Consider the following 21,375-nt stretch of genomic DNA (forward strand, 5'->3'; position numbering starts at 1 on the left):
CATCAGGGGTTACAGCGGTGATCTGATGTCCCATGCCAAACTTTATAAAACTTTCCAAATCTTTTCACAATAGGTGAAAAATTGTGAATGTACAAAATAGAGTTCAATATTTCTTTAACATATGAAATGCAAGGGAAATTGACCACAAGAATGTTAATCATAAGTATGTAATTTAACAAAGAGAAACAATATTTTTTATTTTAACAAAGTTTTAACAAAGAGAAAAAATATATTAATTGACTTTAATGTTTATTAGTTCCTTTTCCCACATTTTGTTTACTTGTAATATTTTTGACTGGTCAATGTGGCTGATCTCTCCCCCTCCTCAAGGCAGATCATGTACGTTTTTTTTTTTTTTTTTCATTTTTATAATGGATTTCTATAAATAAGTGTGCAAGGCACTATATAGTCACTGGAGATACAAAAGATGATAAATGGCTCTTGTTGTCAAGAAGCAAACATTCTACTGGGAGGGATACAACCTGTACAGAGATTAAGTAAATCTGAGTTTTATAAACTGTGCCAAACATACAATCTGTCACTGTAGTCCATATGTAATCAGGTAATGAGTACTTTTTTTGTTTTCTATTTAATATTTTTTCTCAATTACATGTATACAAAAAATTTTTAGCATTTTTTTTTTTAATTTGAGTTCCAAGTTCTCTTCCTCTCCTCCCAGTCCTTGAGAAGGCCAAGTAATTTGACTTAGATTGACAAGTAATTACATGGGTGGTCATGCAAAACATCTCCATATTAGCTATGTTACAAAAGAAAATAAGCCCACCCCTAACCCCAAGAATAACAACTTTTTTAAAAATTAAAAACAGTATGCTTCAATCCACATTTATACATCATCTGTTATTTCTCTGGAGGTGAATAGCATTTTTCATTACAAGTCCTTCAGGATTGTCTTAGATCACTGTATTACTGAGAATAGCCAAGTCATTGATACTTGATCATTGTACAATATTGTTCTCCTGCTTCTGCTCATTTTACCTTTTCAGAAGTTCTTGTAAGTGCTCCCAGTTTTTTTTCTGCAAGCATTCTGGTCATTATTTCTTATAGCACATTAGTTAATGAGTACTTATTAAATGCCTCCTATGTTTCAGCACCAGGTGCTAGGTGCTAGGGATATGGATACAAAGAATGAAACAATTCCTACCCTCTTTGTTTGTCAAGATTGGACAAAATAGACACTAGGCTGACAGAAATCTCAGACAGTCCAGGGCTGGTTGGTTCTATGCTGTAATGAAGCCTCAGAATCACATTTCAGCAGAGGTTCTTTCAAGAGACTAACATACAGAATAGAGGTAAAATTAATGCCATAACAGTATGCATTCATTAATTCTAGCACAAATTTAAGAGATTAGCCTGCTGCCTTCCAAAGCTGCTAAGGGCTTTGATTTTAGTCATCTGTAAAACAGAGTAATTCTTTTCCTCAGGAAGAGATGCTATATTTTCTATTTCTCTATATCTCTCCACTTAATCTAGTGATCTGTACATAGTGAATGTCCAATCAATGTTGTACAACTCTGTGGAAACACATTCTATAGATAGGCTTCTCCAAAAAGGCAGGGAGAAATCAACTTAAAAGGATTCAGTAGCAAGAATGTCTTGAAGGAAGCAGGAAGAGAGCCTGACAAATAATTTAAAAATTGGGATATAAAAAAGAAAAGGCAAGCAAGGTAGAATCACTAGAAAAAATAAACCCCAAAAGTTTCAAGCAAGAGAAGAGAACAAGAATTATGGAAAACTCTGATTTGGCTTTAGATACTGATGTACTTATGATGGAGAGTATATTCAAAGCACCAAAAATCAAACCTTACTATTGCTATGGGAAACGGCAAAAAGAAAAAAAATGTACTGTTTGCAAATAACAAACTTCTCCCATCTGTTGCATTACTGATCACTTTCCAAAACCAAAAGCCTTTTAAAATTCCTATAATGATATAAAATATTTTTCAAAAGTCTAGGTTATTCACTTATCACATTATGATACCTAGAAGTATATCAGGTATATAAGGAAAAACATGAGCATCATATGGAGAGATTAAAACAGTTATTGAGGGAAAAAAAGTCAACTACACTCTTGAACCCTGGCGAGTCTCCTCATGACCAATAAAACTCAAGATCACAGTGATCACACACAGGTGTTTCCCTTCTGTATTTTTTCTTAGCCAGGAAATAGGTTTTCTTTCCAATATATGACAGTGTGCATTTGGGATTTGTGTCCTAGGTTCATAGAAACAATTAGTTATTTTTGCACCTGATATGGCCAGGAGGTAGAAGGGATAAATGTCTTAAGACAAAACTGCTATCTCTGCCACAGGGGCAGAGGATACAAATTCAACACTAAGGCAAAACTAGGGGATCCATCCTGATTACTAGGTTCCACAGGTGTGTCCAAGGTTGTCTCAGTTCTTCTAGAGCATTATCTCACTTGGTTATCTCATCAGTTCCCAAGGGTTCAAATATCATTTCCATGTAGATGATTGCCAGATCTATATCTCCATACTCTCCTAAACACCTTATCTTTCCAATTCTTCAACTCTAATTTCTCACAACCTACTCCCTCCATTCCCCTAAGCTACCTAGATGATCATACCCTAGATCTTGCCTTCAGCATCCACAAATGTACCCCTTCAATCTTTGTAAACTCTAAAAATGGCCCTGTCTAATCACAATCTGTTGTCATTCCACCTTTCTTTCTGCCTTGTAATAAATCTTGTTTATTATCTCCACAGGGACCTTTAGTCTTCAGTGTTTTCCCTAGCTATCATTCCTGCACCTACAACACTGTCCTCCTTGCCTCATCTTGGTGAATTGTCCTTTTCTCTAGAGTTCCTTACTCCCTTGTACTATCACTGATCTCCACTCCTACTCATGTAGTTTGAGTTTGAGAATGAAATGAAGTTTGAGAAAAAAAATCACAGAACTGTGCCGACTGGATCCACTGAAAATTTATTTTATGTAATATCACTTGTGCCCTAGCTCCAGCAAGGCAATCTTTCTACACTTTCCTAATTGACTAATTATCCTACTTTCCAAAGTAGCCCTTCCAAACCCTTTTCATCCCTCCTCAAATATAGTTTCCCTTTTCCACACCCTCTGAGTTAAGAACTGTGACTTATATTTTGCTAAAAAAAAAAAAATTTAAAAAGTGAGACTTATTTGCCAAGATTCCATTTCCCCCTCTCATCCTCATTTTACATCACCCAGATGCCTTCTACCACTATTTCCTTCTTCAATTCTGTCTAAAGTGAATAGGTAGGTCTTCTCCTTGCCAAGGCCAATTCTCCTACATGTACAAGTGATCCCGCTTTATCCTGTCTTCAGCAGATTACCCTATTATCCCCACTCTCTCACTTATCTTTAATCTGTCCACTGGCTGCTTTCCCACTGTCTACAAACATGTCCATGTCTCCCCCATCACAAAAAAATGAAACAAAACAATATTTTTAAAATCACCATTTGCCTTTTGGACATCTCAAACTGGATGTCCCATAGATATATTAAACACATTATGTCCAACTGAATTCAATTTTCATCCTAAACTCTTCCCTTTTCCTAGCATCCTTCTAGTCACTCAGACTAGAACCTAAATATGACACCTGGACTATGTTAATAGCCTGCTAGTTGTTTTTTCTGCTACAGGTCTTTCCCTACTGTAGTCCACCCTCCACTAAACTTTCAAAGTGATCTTTTTAAAACATAAGTCCAAGCACATCATCCTTCCTACTCCATAAATTCCAGTTGCTCTTTCACCTATAGGCTCAGAAACAAAATCTGGTTTTACATTCAAAGCCTTTCTTGATACCCCACCCACCATCACCACTACACACACCTACATACACATACATACACACACATACACACACATTCACACACACACACACACATTCACACACATTCACACACACACACACACACACACACACACACACACACACACACACACTTCTTTTCTATACACAGTTGTCTGGATATTGTCTCTCTCAAAACTATTCCTCCTTGAGAGGAAGGGCTGTCATGTCTTGCTTTGTCTCCCTGGCTCTAAAATCAGGGCCTGGAATGGGATTTAATAAATGTTTACTGAGTAAACAGATATTAGAGATTGATGATGTGGGGGAAAGAGGGAGCTCATGGTGAATGTCCACTCAACTTTCTGGTAAAGTATGTTATGAAGTCCTTAAACTGACAATATGGAGAAGGTCAGTGAGAGAGAATCAATAACTACTGATTAAGCATCTACTCTATGACAAAAAAGTTTGGAAAAGATGCAGTAGGGAATAGGATAAAAAGATTCAATTAAGGAGGAATAAAAATATTGCATGGCAGTAATAACGGTACAACTGAAGTCAGATACATAAATTTGTAGTTGACCCAATTAACATGGTGTGATTACAAATTAATCAATTATACAGATGCTATTACTCCAGTTTAGTTTTAGTTGTTGTTACTGTTGTTTTTGTTGTTATTTTTAAATAAAAATTAAGTGCCATTTTTCTCCTTAATTTTATTATTATTTAACTGTTCTTTTGCATCTTTTGATGGAATAAAACTAAATCAACTTGATTTAGAATTTGGAAATAACTAAATTAAAAAATAAACTGGAGTTGAAACCTTTGGCTAAAAGGAAATTTGGGGATTATTTTTGGATTTCAATTAGTCATACTGTCCCCTTTCTTAATTTGAGAGGAGGGAGGAAGAAATGTGAGATTTCAGAAAAGAGAAATTTTGGAATAGCTTCTGAGGGGAATGACATAGAGAATTAACTAGGGAGCAATAAAAAAGACCGCCTTGATGAAGTAATGGCCCAGTTGAAGTTAGATAACATGAATTTATAATTTCTCCAGTTAACATCACTGTATGACTTCTTCCAGCTCCATTCAGCTCCTAGAATTAGAAGAGTCTGATGGTGGGAGTAATCCAAGGCTGATATTTGACAAAAGATGAGTGGCTATAGGATGAAGAGATCAGATTTGAGAAAAGAGGTCAGAGAAAAGAGTTGAAATGACTAACTATATGATCAAGACTGGAAGGAGAAAATGAAATCAGAGTGGAGATAATGATCTGAAAAGGTAATGAAGGGTAGAAGCATGAAAATCTTGATGAGAGCAAAGAATAAGCTTACGGGGAGAGATGGATGATAGGAAATAATGGTTAAGATGAGGAATGCTAGTTTCTCTTTAAAAAATTTGATTTTGTATTTACCTTCATTTTCTATATAATCCCTCCCCTCACCAACTAAATCTCTCTCTCCTTATATTTTTTTAAAGAAAAGTTTTTAAAGGAAAGAAGAAAAAGGGAAAATCGTGGGATAGAACTGGTTAAGTTTTCCTTTTTCAATCATGTAACCAACACCCTATTGAGAACCCAAGAAGACTATTGCCATAGTTTCCCAATTCCAGTTTTTTACTTCTTTAATCATCCATTCTAATTTTAATTATATTAAGTTAAAACTTCTTTGCATGAACAAAACCAATGCAACCAAGATTAGAATGAAAGCAGAAAACTCAGAAACAATATTTTTCAGCAAGTGTCTCTGATAAAGACCTCATTATTCAAAAATAGAGAACTGAGTTGAATCTAATTGTCCATCCTCCATTACAATTATTAAATTGATATTCCTAAGTGAAGGTCTGATCTTATTATTCCCCTGCTCAAGCATCTTCAGTGGCTCTTTATTGTCTCTATGATAAAATCCAGTGCTTGGAATTTAAAGCCCTATACAATTTGACTTCATTCTACATTTCTGGGCTTATTGCATATGCATTACACATCTTTATGGACTTTTGTTTTAGTCTAACTGTTCTACTAGCTGTTGCCTTAGTCATCATTCCATTTCTTTCACCTGTGTCCTTGTGCAGTGCCTTCTCACCTCCTCTTTTAAAACCCTAGCTTCCTTTAAGGCTCAAGCCATGTATTACCTCCTATGGGAAAGCTTTTGTAATTTCCTTTTTACATGTTCTATCTCCCCAGTAGCAAACTCTTTGAGTGAAGGCACTATTTTTCTTTTGTCTTTATATTGCCAGTATTTAGCCCAGGACCTCAAATTCAATAAAGGCTTAAGAAATGTTTGTTAGATTTTATAATCCCATATAAGCTACATAACTAATGAAATGACTGTCCCAACTCACAGGCTTCAGAGAGCTCTGTGACAGCCCCACTCTATGGCTGTCAACTCAAAAAGCTTTCAGTTTGGAAAATTGCTGTGACAGCTGATCAGTTAGGCTACCCTGGAATAGTCTAGCCATGTATGGAACTCCATAGTCAATCTACATAGATGCTAAGCCTAGTTCCTGTCACTCAATACCTGCAGAGAAGATTTAAGGTTATACTTCTCTATGTAGGCACAGCTCTGTTCGGTTGTCTCTGAGAGCTCTTTTAAATCAATGGGAGCTATGTCAATGAAGATTGTAGAAGGCAGCCCCAAGTGCTATTTGAATCATTCACAAGTACCTCAAAAGGTGAGGCAGGGGAGGAAATTTAAAGGAAGGAATTTGCCAACAACCACAATTGCATGTAATCGTGGAAAGTATATGCACTGACATATTATACATTGCACACTGGGCAGGTGCTTTTTCAAAATACTTTTGCAGACATATGAGAAGTTCCTGCAGAGGACTAATAGGAATTTCCAGTTCTCCAAAGATTACTTGTTTCCCATAGCAATCATACCCCTGGATTTCTGGCACTTTCAAATACAGAATTTAGCACCTGTTTGTTCCAGAAATACTTTCTAAAAACAGATTTTTCAAAAGGTCACTTCTAAAATTAGTCATTTCCTTCATTACAAAGCATAGTAAATTGTATTTTTAGTAAGTTCTTCACACCAGGTATTTGGCACTATCTTGTCAAATCTATGACTACTAGCAATTTACTAATCCAGGCAACTCTTTTTTTAGTTCAACAATAGCAGTAAAAAAAGTGAAAACAGATTTATTTTTAAACAAAGACTAATTTTTAGCAACTGCTTTATCAATATCTCAGGGAATATAAAACTGGAAGGGACTTTTGAGATCATTTGGTCCGGTCCTCTTATTTTTTGTTCTTTACTTGGATTTGATACTTTATTATTGGAGTGAGTTGCCATTTCCTTCTCCAGCTCATTTTACATATGAGAAAACTGAGGGAAACCGGGTAAAGTGACTTGCCTAGGATAATATAGATAGTAAGTGCATGGGGTTAGATTTGAACTCAGGAAGTTGAATTTTCCTGACTCCAGTTTCAGCATTCTATCCACTGCACCATCTTGCTGTCCCAAAATCTTTTGTCACTAATGAGAATACTGAGGCAAAGAGAAAGAAAGAATTGCCCCAAAGTCAGCTAACAGAATAAGGTATGTTTCATTCTTTAATTTGTATTCCAGTACTTGATGTTTAATAAAGGCTTGTGGATTGGTCAAAGTGGCAGAGTCCAGATTCAAACCCAGGCTTTCTGCCTTCAATCCCAGTGCTTGTTCAAATAAACCATGCTACATACTATACACGTGTGGCCAACTTTATACCCTATCCTAGCTTAATCATAAATGAAAATATAGGCGATTTTAAATTTTGGTCTTTTTTGCAGCTTTGTCCCTGAAGAATTAACAGACCATAGGTGAAGAAAATGGTAAACTAAACATCGATCAGACTTGAGAGTCCAAAGACCTGAATGTGAATAGAGGCACTGACATTCATTGGTGGTAGGTATTAGGCAAGTAACTTCATCACTCTGACCTTTAGTTTCTTTCTTTCTTTCTTTTTTATTAAAGCTTTTTATTTTTCAAAACATATGCAAAATCTTGCGTTCTAATTTCTCCCCCCTTCTCTCACACTCTCCTCTAGATGGCAAATAGTCCAATATATGTTAAAAATTGTAGAAATATATGTTAAATCCAATATATGCAATATACAATTATTGTGCTGCACAAGAAAAAAAAAAGAAGCAAGCAAATAACAAAAAGAATGAAAATGCTACGTTATGAACCACATTCAGTTCCCACAGTCTTCTCTGTGTTCTCTGAACAATTAGAACTGGTTTGAATCATCTCATTGTTGAAGACAGCCAAGTCTGACCTTAAGTTTCTTCAACTGAGGGAGATTGAACCATATCAGCAGTATAACTCAAATAGAAAAGAGGGTCACTAAACTATACATATGTTTACCTGCAGGCCACATGATGACTTAGAAAACCACATGCTAACAATATCTATGTTCCTTTGTATTTTTATTTATTTTACTAAATATTTCCCAACTATATTTTAATCTGGTTCCACCCACATAAAGAAGTGTTAGCAGCCATCTGCTTGACACCTCTGGACACTTTTTAGCCCTACCATTATTTGATTCTGAACACTTATGTTATTAAGAAAATTATATTAAGCCTTCTTTCTCTTACAGTTGTTCAACTAGTCAGTCAATATATATTAAATGCCTACTGCACATCAGGCATTGTACTGAGTGCTAAGGATATTTCCCCCCAAAAGGTCTTGCTCTCACGGAGCTTGAAGACTAGTACACATAAGCTAAAAACAAGATAATAATCAACAGATGGAACAGCACTAATTATCATGGGGGGGATAAGGTAAGGCTTCATATAGAAGACAATGATAAAGAGAGAATTATATATATTGAGGCCCATTACAGGTATTTAACAGTCAGTTAAATAGTTCAGAGTCCAGAGTTGGAGTTTCGTATTGAAGGAATAGCATGGAGACCAGATATTGGATCTTACAAGAAGTTTAAGGTATAAGAAGACTGGAAAAGGAGCTAAAATTTGAATGTCATAGTAGTATAATATATTCTTTAATACATGGGAAAAGATCTTCAGAAAAGCTCCTTCTGAATAAGGAACAAGGAAGCTCTTTCTGAATAAATTTCTTCTACGATGTGTCTTACTTGAATGAATGAATGAATAAAGCATTTATTAAGCACTTATTATGTGCACTAAATACACAAATAGAAAAAATAAGACAACCCTTACTTTCAAAAAGCTTACATTTCAGTTGGGCTAACACAAAGATGCAATCATCCTTAGAGTACAAAAAACAAATAAAAATCAATACTTCTTCTTTAATGTCATTTCCACCAATAATATCAGTTTTTGATATTGAACCAGTTGACAGTGCCAACCAAAGGACTTTGGTGACAAATAGTTAATTACTCAAATAAATAGTTTAAGATATATATATATATATATATATATATATATATATGTACACACACACACACACACACACACATTCCCCCCTCCCAAGGGGTTCTCCTACATCATTGATTTAATCTCAAGTTACGCCTATACTCTATAAAGTGTCTGAATTTTAAAAGATCAAAGACAAATAGTAATATTGAACCCAAGTAAAATAATCTCCAATTTTGTCATTTCAAGTGCTAAGGGTTGAAGAGATACATGGGGGTAGTGATTTTCCTTGCGCTCCTCAAATTGATATGTGTACCCAGCCCTGCTTATCCCCATGAACTCTCTAATCCCTCTACTCATCCTTTTTTCTAAGTCCTTTTCTCTTTTTTTTCCTTCTCCTAATTTAGGGGCTCTAATAGAAAAATTAAAAACATCTTCCAGTGCTTAAGGAACCATATTACATGTGACTTTAGTACCCAGCTAAGTAGTGAAGTAGATAGAGAGTTCAGGAAATCAGGAAGATGAGTCTTCCTGATTTCAAATCTTGACACTTCAGACACTTGATAGTTGTGTGATCCTGGGCAAGTCACTTAGTTTGTCTTACTTAATAATGTTTGTCTCAGTTTTCTGGAGAAGGAAAGGACAAATTAAGACACAAATTGCCTCAGATTGGACCTTGATAAAGAGAGGTTTGAGTGAAGAATCTCATTAATATTCTCAGAGAGAGTCCTAAATACATTTGTGAGATTTGTCTTTTTTTTTTCTTTTTCTTTTCTTTTCTTTTTTTTTTTTTTGCTGAGACAATTGGGGTTGTGACTTGCCCAGGGTCACATAGCTAGGAAGTGTTAAGTGTCTGAGACCAGATGTGAACTTAGATCCTCCAGACTTCAGGGCTGGTGCTCTATCCACTGAGCCACCGATTTTGATCCTGGAGAAATCTGCAAAGTCTTCATTGATTAGACAAGTCCTCAGAAGTGCTAGATTTAGAAGACAATACCTATGAATAGAATAACTAGATATTTCTTTATAGTCAACAAGTGAGGGTATTAAATCTCAAAATCAGAATAGTAGTCTCTAGAGAAAATGAAATGATTTTTCATTTTTAACAGCCTAATTAATCTCCAAGTCTTATGACTCCTAATATTTTAAAACTACATTTTCATTTGAATTTTTTTTCATTTTTCATTTAAATGAATGAAATTCATTTTTCATTTAAAAAAATGATTAGCTTGGATGGAAGGAGCGATGAGGGGGATGCAATGATAGATACACACTGTTTTTGGCATACTATCTCTTCTGTTCTCATGGCAAATTTCAAGAACACAAATACTTTTTTTTGTTATAATCTTGTTTTTGTTATGATCTTGTATAGGTGTGCAAAAGTCAAAAGAGTATATCTGCAACAAGTATTTAATGGTTGTCATAATGAGATCTAGCTAAACAGGTAAAAATAGAACACACACACAAAAAACTAGGGTGGGTGGCAGGGAAGGTGTGTACTTGCAGTGCCTTCTATTGTTATCAATAGAAAAATCTCATTACTTTTTTCTATATTTAGAAAGTAGAAAGCCTACTACTAGATTGAAAATAGGAATTTGTAAAGAAATGATGACATCCCTGGCCAGAGCAACAAAAGTATCCCCACTTATAATTAGGGAAGAGCATACTTTCATTCATTTGTATACTTTAAGCTAAATAGATTGTAATTTATAAAGCACAAAACCCACTACAAACTAGCACACTTCTGAAAGGACTAGAATGAGGTTTGGAATCTTTTTTTCTTGCTTTTGTTGGAATAGTCATTTCAGTTACTCATCATTCAACATTTTTTTTTGGCATGGACAATGAACACAATGCCACTATTAAAATAATTACTTACTCCAGCCTAGTCTGCACAAAAGAAATGGGCATCCCTCATAAGAATTCAGCAAGACAACAGGCACCACAGAGATACCTTTATTAACTTGGATGGAGTGGGCACAAGATCAAAGTAAATTGGAATTGGATTGTTTTGAAAAGCAGGGATGGAAATAAGCAAGGGTGAATCCTTGGACTGCTTTAAAAAATTACCATTGTTAATATGCTTTAACGGAAAAGGGTAGCTCAACTTTCTATAGGATAGTACTCCAACAAGACCAGAAACCCCGATATATGTCAGGAATTTCTTTAGCAAATTGCTCATGGAACTACCTCCGATGTCTAGAAGATTTTTATTCAGGATATATTGGCTATCAGGAAGTAATGAAAAGGATCTTCTGAGATTCTCAGTCTTTTCCTTTTCTAAAGATCCCGATTTAGCAAAAATCTTAGGAGAACCAAACCGATCTCCTAACTTGGAATTCACTTTTAAGTGAGTCATTACCTCCTTATATCAGCCAAAAGAGACCTTACCTGGAAGAGTTGCAATAGTTCTGGAGTAAAATTTTTCTATAACTCCTTAAATGGGATGGAGAATATCCACATATTGAATGAATGGGGGGGTTGAACACCGTTAAGGCAGAGCCTTAATACCTCTTAAAAAGCAGTCTAATGGAACTCACAAGGACAAGGCTGAGAGGATTGGGAAAGGGAGTAGAGAGGATAAAGTACCAGTCTTGGTAATTTATCTCGACGACATTCAGAGCCAGTCTTCAGACTCTCTAAGAACACAGTCTAGTGGAGAAAGGAAATAGTTCCTTCCTGTCCAGGAGCTTTCCCCCAATTCCGCCACCATTCCCACTTCGCCCCACCCCGCAGTTCCTACTACCCGAGAGAGGTGTCAGGTTCAGAAAGCCTTAATGTTTAGATAATCTGTTTAATCCCCTAGCCAGTCCAGCAGAGGACCCTACCCCTCCCCAGAACTCCAACCACCTCCTCTACTCAGCTTTCCCAGCAAAAGGGGGACAGGATGGGAAAGAGAATTTCACCAATCATTTGGTAGAAAGATCCACCAACTCAAAAAGCCAGCTCAATCTGCCACAAGGTAGTTAGGGTTAGGGTGCATAGGGTAAGGCTGGAAGATAAATCATCTCTAATCGGTGCTCTAGTAAATTATTTAAAGCCACCGGCCTAGTCACCCCTTTTCAATTCAGATTCCTAAATCAGTAGTTAGGGACAAGAATGAATGAAGATTAGCTGCAAGGCAAGGGTTATATTAACCCTATGTGCTCCATCAGGTTAACCTATGATACAGGGACGCCCAACTCTGTGATTCAAAGTACAGGGAATCCTGCCTCCTCTCCCCCTCCCCCCACCCCCACCCCCCAGCCTTATTAGGGAGGTGAGTGGTCCTAACTTTCGACTCCAATCTCTAGGTCCACCACCTGTCTCCACGTCTGGGCAATGGGAAGCTTCTGGGGAGTAGGGAACCCCACCTTTCAACTTTCGGACCGGATCTCCTTACCTTTTCTCCAGTCAGCACATGCAGTCCCTCTCTCACTTTGGCGAAGGAGCCTTCCCCCAGCTTCCTGCTACCGATGAGGTAGTTACCGACCCGTTTGTTGTGCTGGAAGTCGCGGAGCTGCTCCCTGGATACCGCGCTCACCCATGCCGGGAGGAAACTTCCCGCCGAGGCCAGAGGAGGTTTCGCGTCTTCCCCGCCGCCGTCTCCTCCTCCCAGAGCCGAGCCTGGCGCGGGCGGCTCGCTCAAGAGCCCGTCCCCAGCCGCGGCCGGCATCCTTCTCCTTCTCTTGTTCCAGCTGCTGCTGTTACTGCTGCCGCCGCCGCCGCCGCCGCCGTCGCCCGCCGAGGCTTTCCCCGCCTCTCCTCTTTCTCCTCCCCCTTCTCCTCCCCCCTGCCCGGGTGGGACCCAGCAGCCTCTGACACTTTCCTATTGGCCTCGACTCCCACCCCAACCCCTAGCCGCAGAGCTGTCCAGTCCCAGGCTAGCTTCTCCAGCTCCTCCTGCGTTTCACTCATCCAGCGGGGAAGCCTCCTGCTAAGCACGTATGCACCCTATCCTCCCCCAGATCCCCCTCCCCTTGGTCTACCCCCCTCCCCAGTAAAAGAGACAATAGGGGCGTAATGAAAAGATTAGTTGGCCCCACCCCAAATCCTTGTCTCTTCTACTCCAGAGTCTGGTGACCAAGGTGGAAAAGACACAAACCTCAATTACCTCTCTCTTACCCCTTCCCCCAGTTAAGTTCCTGTTTCGAAGGTCTCATGGTTTTTCTGGTTTTGTTTCCCTGGAATAGGATTCCCCCTCCCGGGCTTCCCTACAGGCTGGGTCACAACAATAATCCACTGGCTCCAGCGCGCCAGGAATTGCTTGTCATTCAGAAGAAAACAGAGAAACCAGCTCTAGACTGATTTTCTTTCTGCCTCGGAGTAGCCAGAGTTGTTGCTCTCTTTTTTATTCAGGGTCTCCCCCCACCCCAACTCCCTCTGCTTCCCGGGTACTCTCGGTATTGGCTCTGTCTACCTTTTCCCCCCTCCCACTACCTCTACCATGCTGGGGTGCTGAGAGGTTTGCTTGACTGAGGCTTTCTCAGAGAAGAAAAAAGAGGAAGGGGGGAAGGGGGAGGGATTTTTTTTTTTTTTTTTTTTGGAATTTGCAGTAATTTAATCCGATCCCAGTCGGCGGGAACAAATGTGATCTAAACTCAGCAGCCAGAGCATTTTCAAATGTAGCCAGCCCCTCCTTCCACTTCGTGCTTTACATTCAAAAACCCAATCACGCAGGACAGAAAAACCTTGAGAGGAAGAGGTGTGTGTGTGTGGGGGGGGGGGGGGGAGACGTCTCTATAATTAGACTACACATTCTTATCTCAAGAACCGAGAGACAAGGCGTGATTGCTTTTTACAAAGGATTTGATTTTCCTGTTCTGTCCTTTGATCGTGATAGTGTTTTGTTTTGGTTTGTTTTTGGTGGTTTGTTTGTGTTTTTTAGTACTGCTTTCTTACCCTAACTACCTAAGAACGCATATCGATTGCCTCACACACCCTTAAGGAGGAAAACCTCAGAAACCGTGCGATTGTGACACTGGATTGGGTTGGGCGTGCACAGAGGGCACCGAGAGATTCATAGATCTGGAGGGAGCTGAAGGGTTGGAAAGAAGAGTGGAAAAGCAAAGGTGATTGTAGTATGTTTCTGTTATCTTAAAACTCAAAATGTAAACAAACATACAATTGAGGTGTGAGTCTTCCTATTCTTTTCCTTAGGACCAAGTGAAGCTCCAATTCCCACTACACTGAGTTAGGAGTAAAAAGAATTGGATTTGTTTCCTGGTTCTGCTTACAGCCTAGCTATGTGTGATTTTGGAACCCCTTCTTTCCTCACACATAAAATGAAGGAGATGGCTGGATAATTTCTAAGGTCCCTTTCAGTTCTAAAAGTACTATCACGTGAGCACAGTGCGGAATAATTATCATCATCAATTAACCCAATTTTTCAGGAACCTACTTGACCTGAAAGGTAACCCAGACTTAAAAATGAGTACACTGTTATATTGATGTCAGTGGTAGTTGTGATGAGGGGTAAGAATTGGGGTGGGAAATCCCCTCTGGTCTGAGGCACAGACCTCCTATGCAAAAGATTCGCAAACCTGAAATCTGTGTGGCAAAAAAGGCACTTATTGACACTGAGAAGCCAGCTTGCTAGAAAGACAGACTTCTTTAGTGGGCAAAGTTCTGTTAAGAAGATAGCAAAGGTTAACACTGAGAAGAGAATATCTTCACCAGTGGGCAAAAGTCCTAGAAGGACAATTTGCCAAAAAGACATATTCTTTGGCAAGCTTAATCCTGTTTAGGACTTCTGTGAAGATTGGGGGTTCAGAGTTGTCTTTTATTAGTCATCTGAAGTTGGGCTTCCATTCAAAATTGAAAAAAATTCCCTCAATTGTTGACAATGGCCTGGGGCCTCGATCTTGAATTGAAAAGAGATTACTTGGGAGTTTGAGCTACTGAGAGTGGTTCCAGACTAATCTTCAACTCAATAGAGGGTTCCACCATAGCCCTGGTCTTGTTCTCTAACTGAATGAGACCACCCAACTGGGCTCCCTGATGGTGGGCCTCTTTCAGAGGAGAGTTTGAGACTCAGGAACTTCCCCCCAAAAAAAGGGCACAAAGCCTCAGGGCTCTCCAAAAGTCAAAGGGGACGCAATTTACAACAATTTTAAGTGTGCAGCCCATTTTATATGCCCATATCAATCGCTGATTATAATTATAAATAATTAGATATTATTAACGTGGCACTAATTAAGCATACCCTTTTCACTTAATAATCTAGTTACTTTTTTCACATTCCTATTTTTTAAATTCAATTTTGAAATTTCTTCTTGCTTTCCATTAAGGGATAACCTCCACAAAGTCATATATTATTGTGAGGAATCAAGAAATCTGCATTCTAAAGATATTAGCTGTGTGAGTTAACTTTGGCAAAGTAATCTATAATCAGCCTCAGTTTCATGTCTGTTAAGTAGAATAATAATACATCATTTGACTACTTCATACATCACATGACTACCATACTTGGTTTCCATGGATATGAAAGTATATCATGTGTGGTAAAAGTATCATGTAAATACACATGTTTATTACATTAATTTCTCCAGGAGCAGTGGGATAGTTTTATTCTTACCTTTTGCTAGACTGATCTGTATTTTACTATCAAAACCATTGTAGTTTAACTTTCAGGAGGAGTTCACATTTTGAAGCTGATCCTATTTTGCAAAGTGTTCAGGTCCCTCTGATGCGGTTAGGGAACCAAATTATGCGGTTAGGGGAAGGGCAGAGAGTCGTGGGAACCCCTCTTTGGTCGATGCAGGTCCAACATGAAAGAATTCACAAAGCCTAAATATTAGACTGGCAAAAGGAAGTTTATTGTTGGCACTACAGAAGTCAGTTTTTGCTAGAAAGACTGACTTCCGAGTGACAAGGTCCTCACAAAGAGATAAAGGTCTTAGCAGAGAAATCCTGACAGAGAGATAAATAGAGGTGCCATTTAGAAGAGACACAGCAGGGAAGGGTCCTGACAGGCAGCTATGACAAAAAGGGAGATTCCTTGACAAGGCATGGTCCTGCTTTGGGTCTCTACAAAGAAATGAGCCCAAAATTGCCCTTTAATAGAAAATCTGAGATTGAAGTTTTTAATTGAATGAAATTGTATCAATGTCTCTGCCCCCAGGCCTAGATTCCCAGTTGAATAAGATCACTTAAGCTAAGTAGGATCGGTCCTGGACTAATTTTCAGCTCAATAGAAGGTATAGCCAGCTACTCAATAGAAATATTGGTCTGGATCGCCATTGAAATGAGATCAGCTAAATTGGAGCTAAGTAGGGAATGGTCCTGAGCTAATCTTAATGAAACCACTTAAGTGCTCTGAAGGGTGAATCCCTGTCAGGAGAGTTTCAGGGCTCACCCCAAAATTCAAGGACAGTTTCAGGATTCACCCCATCACCTCCACAAGGGACCCTAGTTTTGGTGTCATCAGGACTAGGTTCAGTACTGAGAAGCCTGACCTTCAAAAGATAACTTTTTCTAGAACTCTCTGACTCATTAGTTCCATACTTCAAAGGATCTCTCTTAAAGTTTAATATTGACTAGTGTCATGGAAGAAGCAAACATAAGCTTGGACAGATTTCAGGAAACAGTGCTGGACAGAGAGTCCTGACATGCTATGATTCATGAGGAGCTGAAGAGTTGGATATGCCTGAACAACAAGTGTCTAGAATCTTCCCCAAAAGGATTGACAGTATTACTTCTAGAAAGTTACTAAATGTACATGTAACCCTGATCTGGCCAGGTTGGTCTGGCCCTGTCCAGTTTGAGTAACCTGGAGATGCCCTTGTGGGGCCTTTAGAACATGTCCAAATTGCCTATCATGGAAACTTTTGCATCCTGTACTCCTTGAGTAACTACTTTTGATCCATTAACCACTAATAATTCGATGAGCTTTTACCCAAAAAATTCACTTTGAAAAGTATAATCACAAATATATAACCTTACTCTAATACTAGGGAGGTATAACCCTTCACCATCTTCCCATACACTGCACCTTAGTCTCTGGGAAGAGGAATGGAATTAGTCATTGATAGCTTAGTTCAGTTTTTATAAAGTCCTGTTTCAAGTCCAAAACTCACCTTTGGGCTCAAAACCCTCCCAGACAACCTGGCTTCTTAGGGCTTCCATGCTGTCTAATTGACTTGACCATCCCCATTGCATTCTTGGCTCCAAAGTTGGGGTTCAAACTCCTTGTCTTGTTAGGATTACTTCCTGTACCTGAATGGTATAGGAATGAAACAACCACCACTAGACTATTTTCTTGGAAGTTGGGTAAAAGAGAAAGAACAATGGAAAACAAGCCCTTTTTCTCCCACAGGTTTGTTGTCCATGAGTGCAGCAGCTAGGAGTTACTAAAGAGTACAAGCAAAAGATAGTGGAAAAGAATAATTGGTCCCGGGCTCACCAGATGAATACAATCAAAGGTTATCCCCACCCTTGTGGTAAGAGATGCAGAGAACTATAGATGCCACTGGGATACACTTTAAAAGTCCTCTCAAAGGCACTTCCATGGGTACTGGAACTGGGCATACCTAGAGCAGATTAGGGTTACAATAGGACAGCTATATGTTTCTTCTTTGTTGTTCACTCATTTCAATCATATCCAACTCTTCATGATCCAATTTGGGGTTTTCTTGGCAGATAATGGAGTTGTTTGCCATTTCTTTCTCTAGTTCATTTTTACAGATAAATAGGGTTAAAGAGATTGCTCAGCATCTCACAGCTATTAGGTATGTGAGTCCAGATTTGAATTCAGGATGAGGAGTCTTCCTGACTCCAAGCCTGGCACTCTATTCCCTGTGCTACCTAGCTGCCCTTTATATTTTCTCTTCTACAAAATAAGTGCTTTAAATGAACACACACACACACACACACACACACACACACGTAAATTAAGACCATAAATTATAACTAATCATTTCCAAGAAATAAAAACTTTCAGGAGAATTGTGGAACTGTCAAATAGATTTCACATTCACTTCAGATCTGTACTGTCCAAGGAGCAATCCACGGTCTATATCTTCTTGTCATTTAATCATGCTTGGCTGATCTTCCTGCAAGTAAGTAGCCAGTTTTTTTTAACTAAAAACTTTTTTTTTTTTACTTTTTTTACTAAAAAGGGTGTCACTTCAGAAGCCATCTCCTGCTTCCATTCTGCACCCAGGAAACTCATGACTTCTTGAACTCAAGAGAAACTCATAAAAACTAGAAATATCATTTTAAGGATTCCTTTTCAGTCACTTATGCTTAGGGAAAGAAATACAAAGCAGAAGATTTAGTTAGGAAATTGAGAGCCAGCTTCAAGCTCACCTGGACAAATGCATGTACTTAATGCAATTATGAGTATGCCTGTCAGAGAGAGTGCTAAGGAAAGAATAGGAATCCTCTCCCCTAGCTGGAAATCCAAGGGAGAGCAATGAGAGCCTCAAGCCATACCATCAAAAGAGAAGGAAAGAGTGAAAAAATTATTTCTTTTTTTAAAGCACACAGAGTATATTTGCTCATATGACAATCATCTGGAACACAGCCCCCAGTAACAGGAACCATGAGAACCAACAAGGAACGTCTAGTCACATATGTACCTTATTAAGAGGCCAGAGCACATGTAAACCACCAGAAACGGCGAAGGCATAGGCCCACCAGCCGTGCATGATCTGAGGACTATCCTTCCCCCATCCAGTATACTGGAAAATATTTTAAAATATTATTACAATGATTATAATATTGCAAACAAACCCACCTATAAAATATCTTTCTTGAAAACTCTTATGAACAGAAAAGGAAGTATAAACAACTCCCCACAATTCCCCAACTATTTCCCCAACTTGTATTCACATTTACAAGTTGGTTCCCAGAGAGTGGCTGCTATCTTGGGCCTTAGAGGAGGTACTCTGTGGATACCCACTTAGAAAGTTATATCTCACAAGTCTCATTAACAATCAACCAGTAAACCCAATTGGCTCTTAGCAAAGGCATGGTAAGAAAATAGCTTCCAAAAATTTTCCCCCATAAATCTAGAGTATTCTTTTCTACTGAGTGTTCATGGAAAGCACATTCATAATATACACATGGCAGGGATGGGGGGAGAGAAGAAGAGGGAAACAGGTTAAATAATTTGCCAGTAAGTGTCTAAAGCTGAATTTGAACTCAGGTTTTCCTAATTCCAGGACCAACTATCTATCCATTGTGCTAGCTGCTCAGGACCTAGAAGTCTTTTCTTCATAAAGCTCCTCTTAGGTGTAAGTTGTCTTCTGGGAATCTTATTCAGCTCTATGTTCTGCTATTTACCATTGCTAGCACTCTTCCCTGTTGCCAGGCACCATTCCATGAAGTTTTTCCTCTGTAGAAAGGAGGCCAGTTATTCCCATCAACCAACATCTAAATGACAGTCAAGTCACTCTAGATGAAGCAACAGGGTATACTGAGGATACAGGAACATTTTTGCTATGTGACTCACTACATTACTACCATCTCACCCACAACCTCCCCTCATATTACAGCAGAAATAATCCAAAACTGAACTCTAATGCCTCAGGAATAGTAGTACCTACAAGATTATTGCTCCTACTTTCTTCTGGGACTCAGAGTCATTTCAGAATGGAAAAATTACTGTGAAGAAGGGACTTACCTTTCTTATCACCACCAACACTAAAATCTTCATACCAACTCTTGGGCTTTCCTGCCTATCAATGGTAGTTGGTACAAAATTAGTGTTGGTGAGGATAAGAAAAGTGCATCCCTTCTTCACATATATTCTCCCCCACTAGAACACGAATTCCTTGAGAATAGGAACTGTCTTACTTTTCTATTTTTATCAACAGTATTTTCCAAAAAGTTTGTATAATAAATGCTCTTTAAAAAAAAAATTAGTTGATTTTAATGCTGCCTTTCCATATCCACATATGTCTAGAGCAGGAGTTATCTTTCCAGAATAGTGTTTTTTAAAGCATAAAATTAAATATGTAGGATTACAAAAGAAACAAAATAGATTACAAAGGAAACAAAAAAGATAATAAAATAGTTATCAAAGTTATCAGAAAAATTTTTTGTTTGTTTTTAACACAAGTTCAGTGACTTTGCATTAAAAGTCCCTGGTCTGGAATGTATATCTTCCTGAATTATATCTCAAGCTCTCTTGAACCAACAGATTCTTAAACTACTGGATAGTTTAAATCTGCTAAAAGTGACATGGCTGATGGGATGTCCCATCCTTGATGCTCTATATATCATTAGATCAGTTTCCCATCTCATCAAAGATCTGGGACTTGATGCTTCCAAAGTACATAAATGAAGCCTGACAATTCCAATGGACTTGTGATGGAGGAGAGCCATCTGCCTCCAGAGAGAAGATTATGGGGACTGTCTGCAGATCACAACATAGTATTTTTACCTTTGTTGTTGTTTATTTGCTTGCTTTTTTCTTTTTCATTTTTTTCCTTTTTGATTTGATTTTTCTTATGCAGCATGATAAATGTGGAAATATGTTTAGAAGAATTGCACATATTTAACCTGTATTGGATTACTTGCTGTCTAGAGGAGAGGAAGGGAAAGAGGAAGAAAATTTGGAACACAAGATTTTGCGAGGGTGAATGTTGGAAGCTATCTTTGTATGTATTTTGAAAAATAAAAAGTTATAAAAAATAAGTGAAACTTGAGTTTTCTAATCTTTATTCTCTTCTATAGTCAATCATCATACTACTACATTCCTTCAGGAGATGATCTTATTACTTGCTTTTTTTCCCTCTGTCTTTAGCTTTCTTGCATAGTCTTTCTTTTACCTGCATGACAATTCTCCTCCTATGGTGCCTATTCTATGTTTCTCACATTCTTGAGGCTAGATTTGTCCAATAATGACTGTCTGGCTATTTAATAGAAGGACGACTAGATAGAAGAGCTGCCAAGAAGTATGGTTATATTTACTAGGGTTCCTGACACAAATGCTGAGTTAGTTTTTTCCTAAAAGGCAGGGAAACAGTCTTTAAGGAATTCATTATTCTAAGGAACTATGGCTCAAGCCAATGACATGATCATCCTGGTCACTGGAGATTTAAATGGATGTTCCACTGACTTGTGAATTAACACACCCTGCTGATCCAATGTGTTTCTTTATGGAAACAAATGGGATTACATCTTCCTCAACCAGGAATGCATCCATACTGAATATTCTTTTCAGACTGTGACTAACTCAGCGTTTCTGAGCCTTGGTTTAATGAGAATAATATCCCTCCTTTCCTGAGAATAATAATACTAGCAATATCTAATTAACAAAGTTGT

The 21,375-nt window shown here is 38.3% G+C and overlaps 1 protein-coding gene across 1 annotated transcript in view; it reads right to left on the bottom strand.

Moving 5' to 3' along the window:
• Positions 1-12,812, bottom strand: part of HUNK (hormonally up-regulated Neu-associated kinase) — a 128,968-nt gene extending 116,156 nt beyond the window's left edge. The window contains exon 1 of the mRNA XM_031959361.1: positions 12,506-12,812. Within this exon, the coding sequence (XP_031815221.1) occupies positions 12,506-12,778 (273 nt within the window). The 5' untranslated portion in view covers positions 12,779-12,812. The remainder of the gene's footprint in view (positions 1-12,505) is intronic.
• Between the last annotated feature and the right edge of the window lie 8,563 nt (positions 12,813-21,375).

This window comes from Sarcophilus harrisii, chromosome 3 (assembly GCF_902635505.1).
Source record: "Sarcophilus harrisii chromosome 3, mSarHar1.11, whole genome shotgun sequence".
Classification (NCBI taxonomy): Eukaryota; Metazoa; Chordata; class Mammalia; order Dasyuromorphia; family Dasyuridae; genus Sarcophilus; species Sarcophilus harrisii.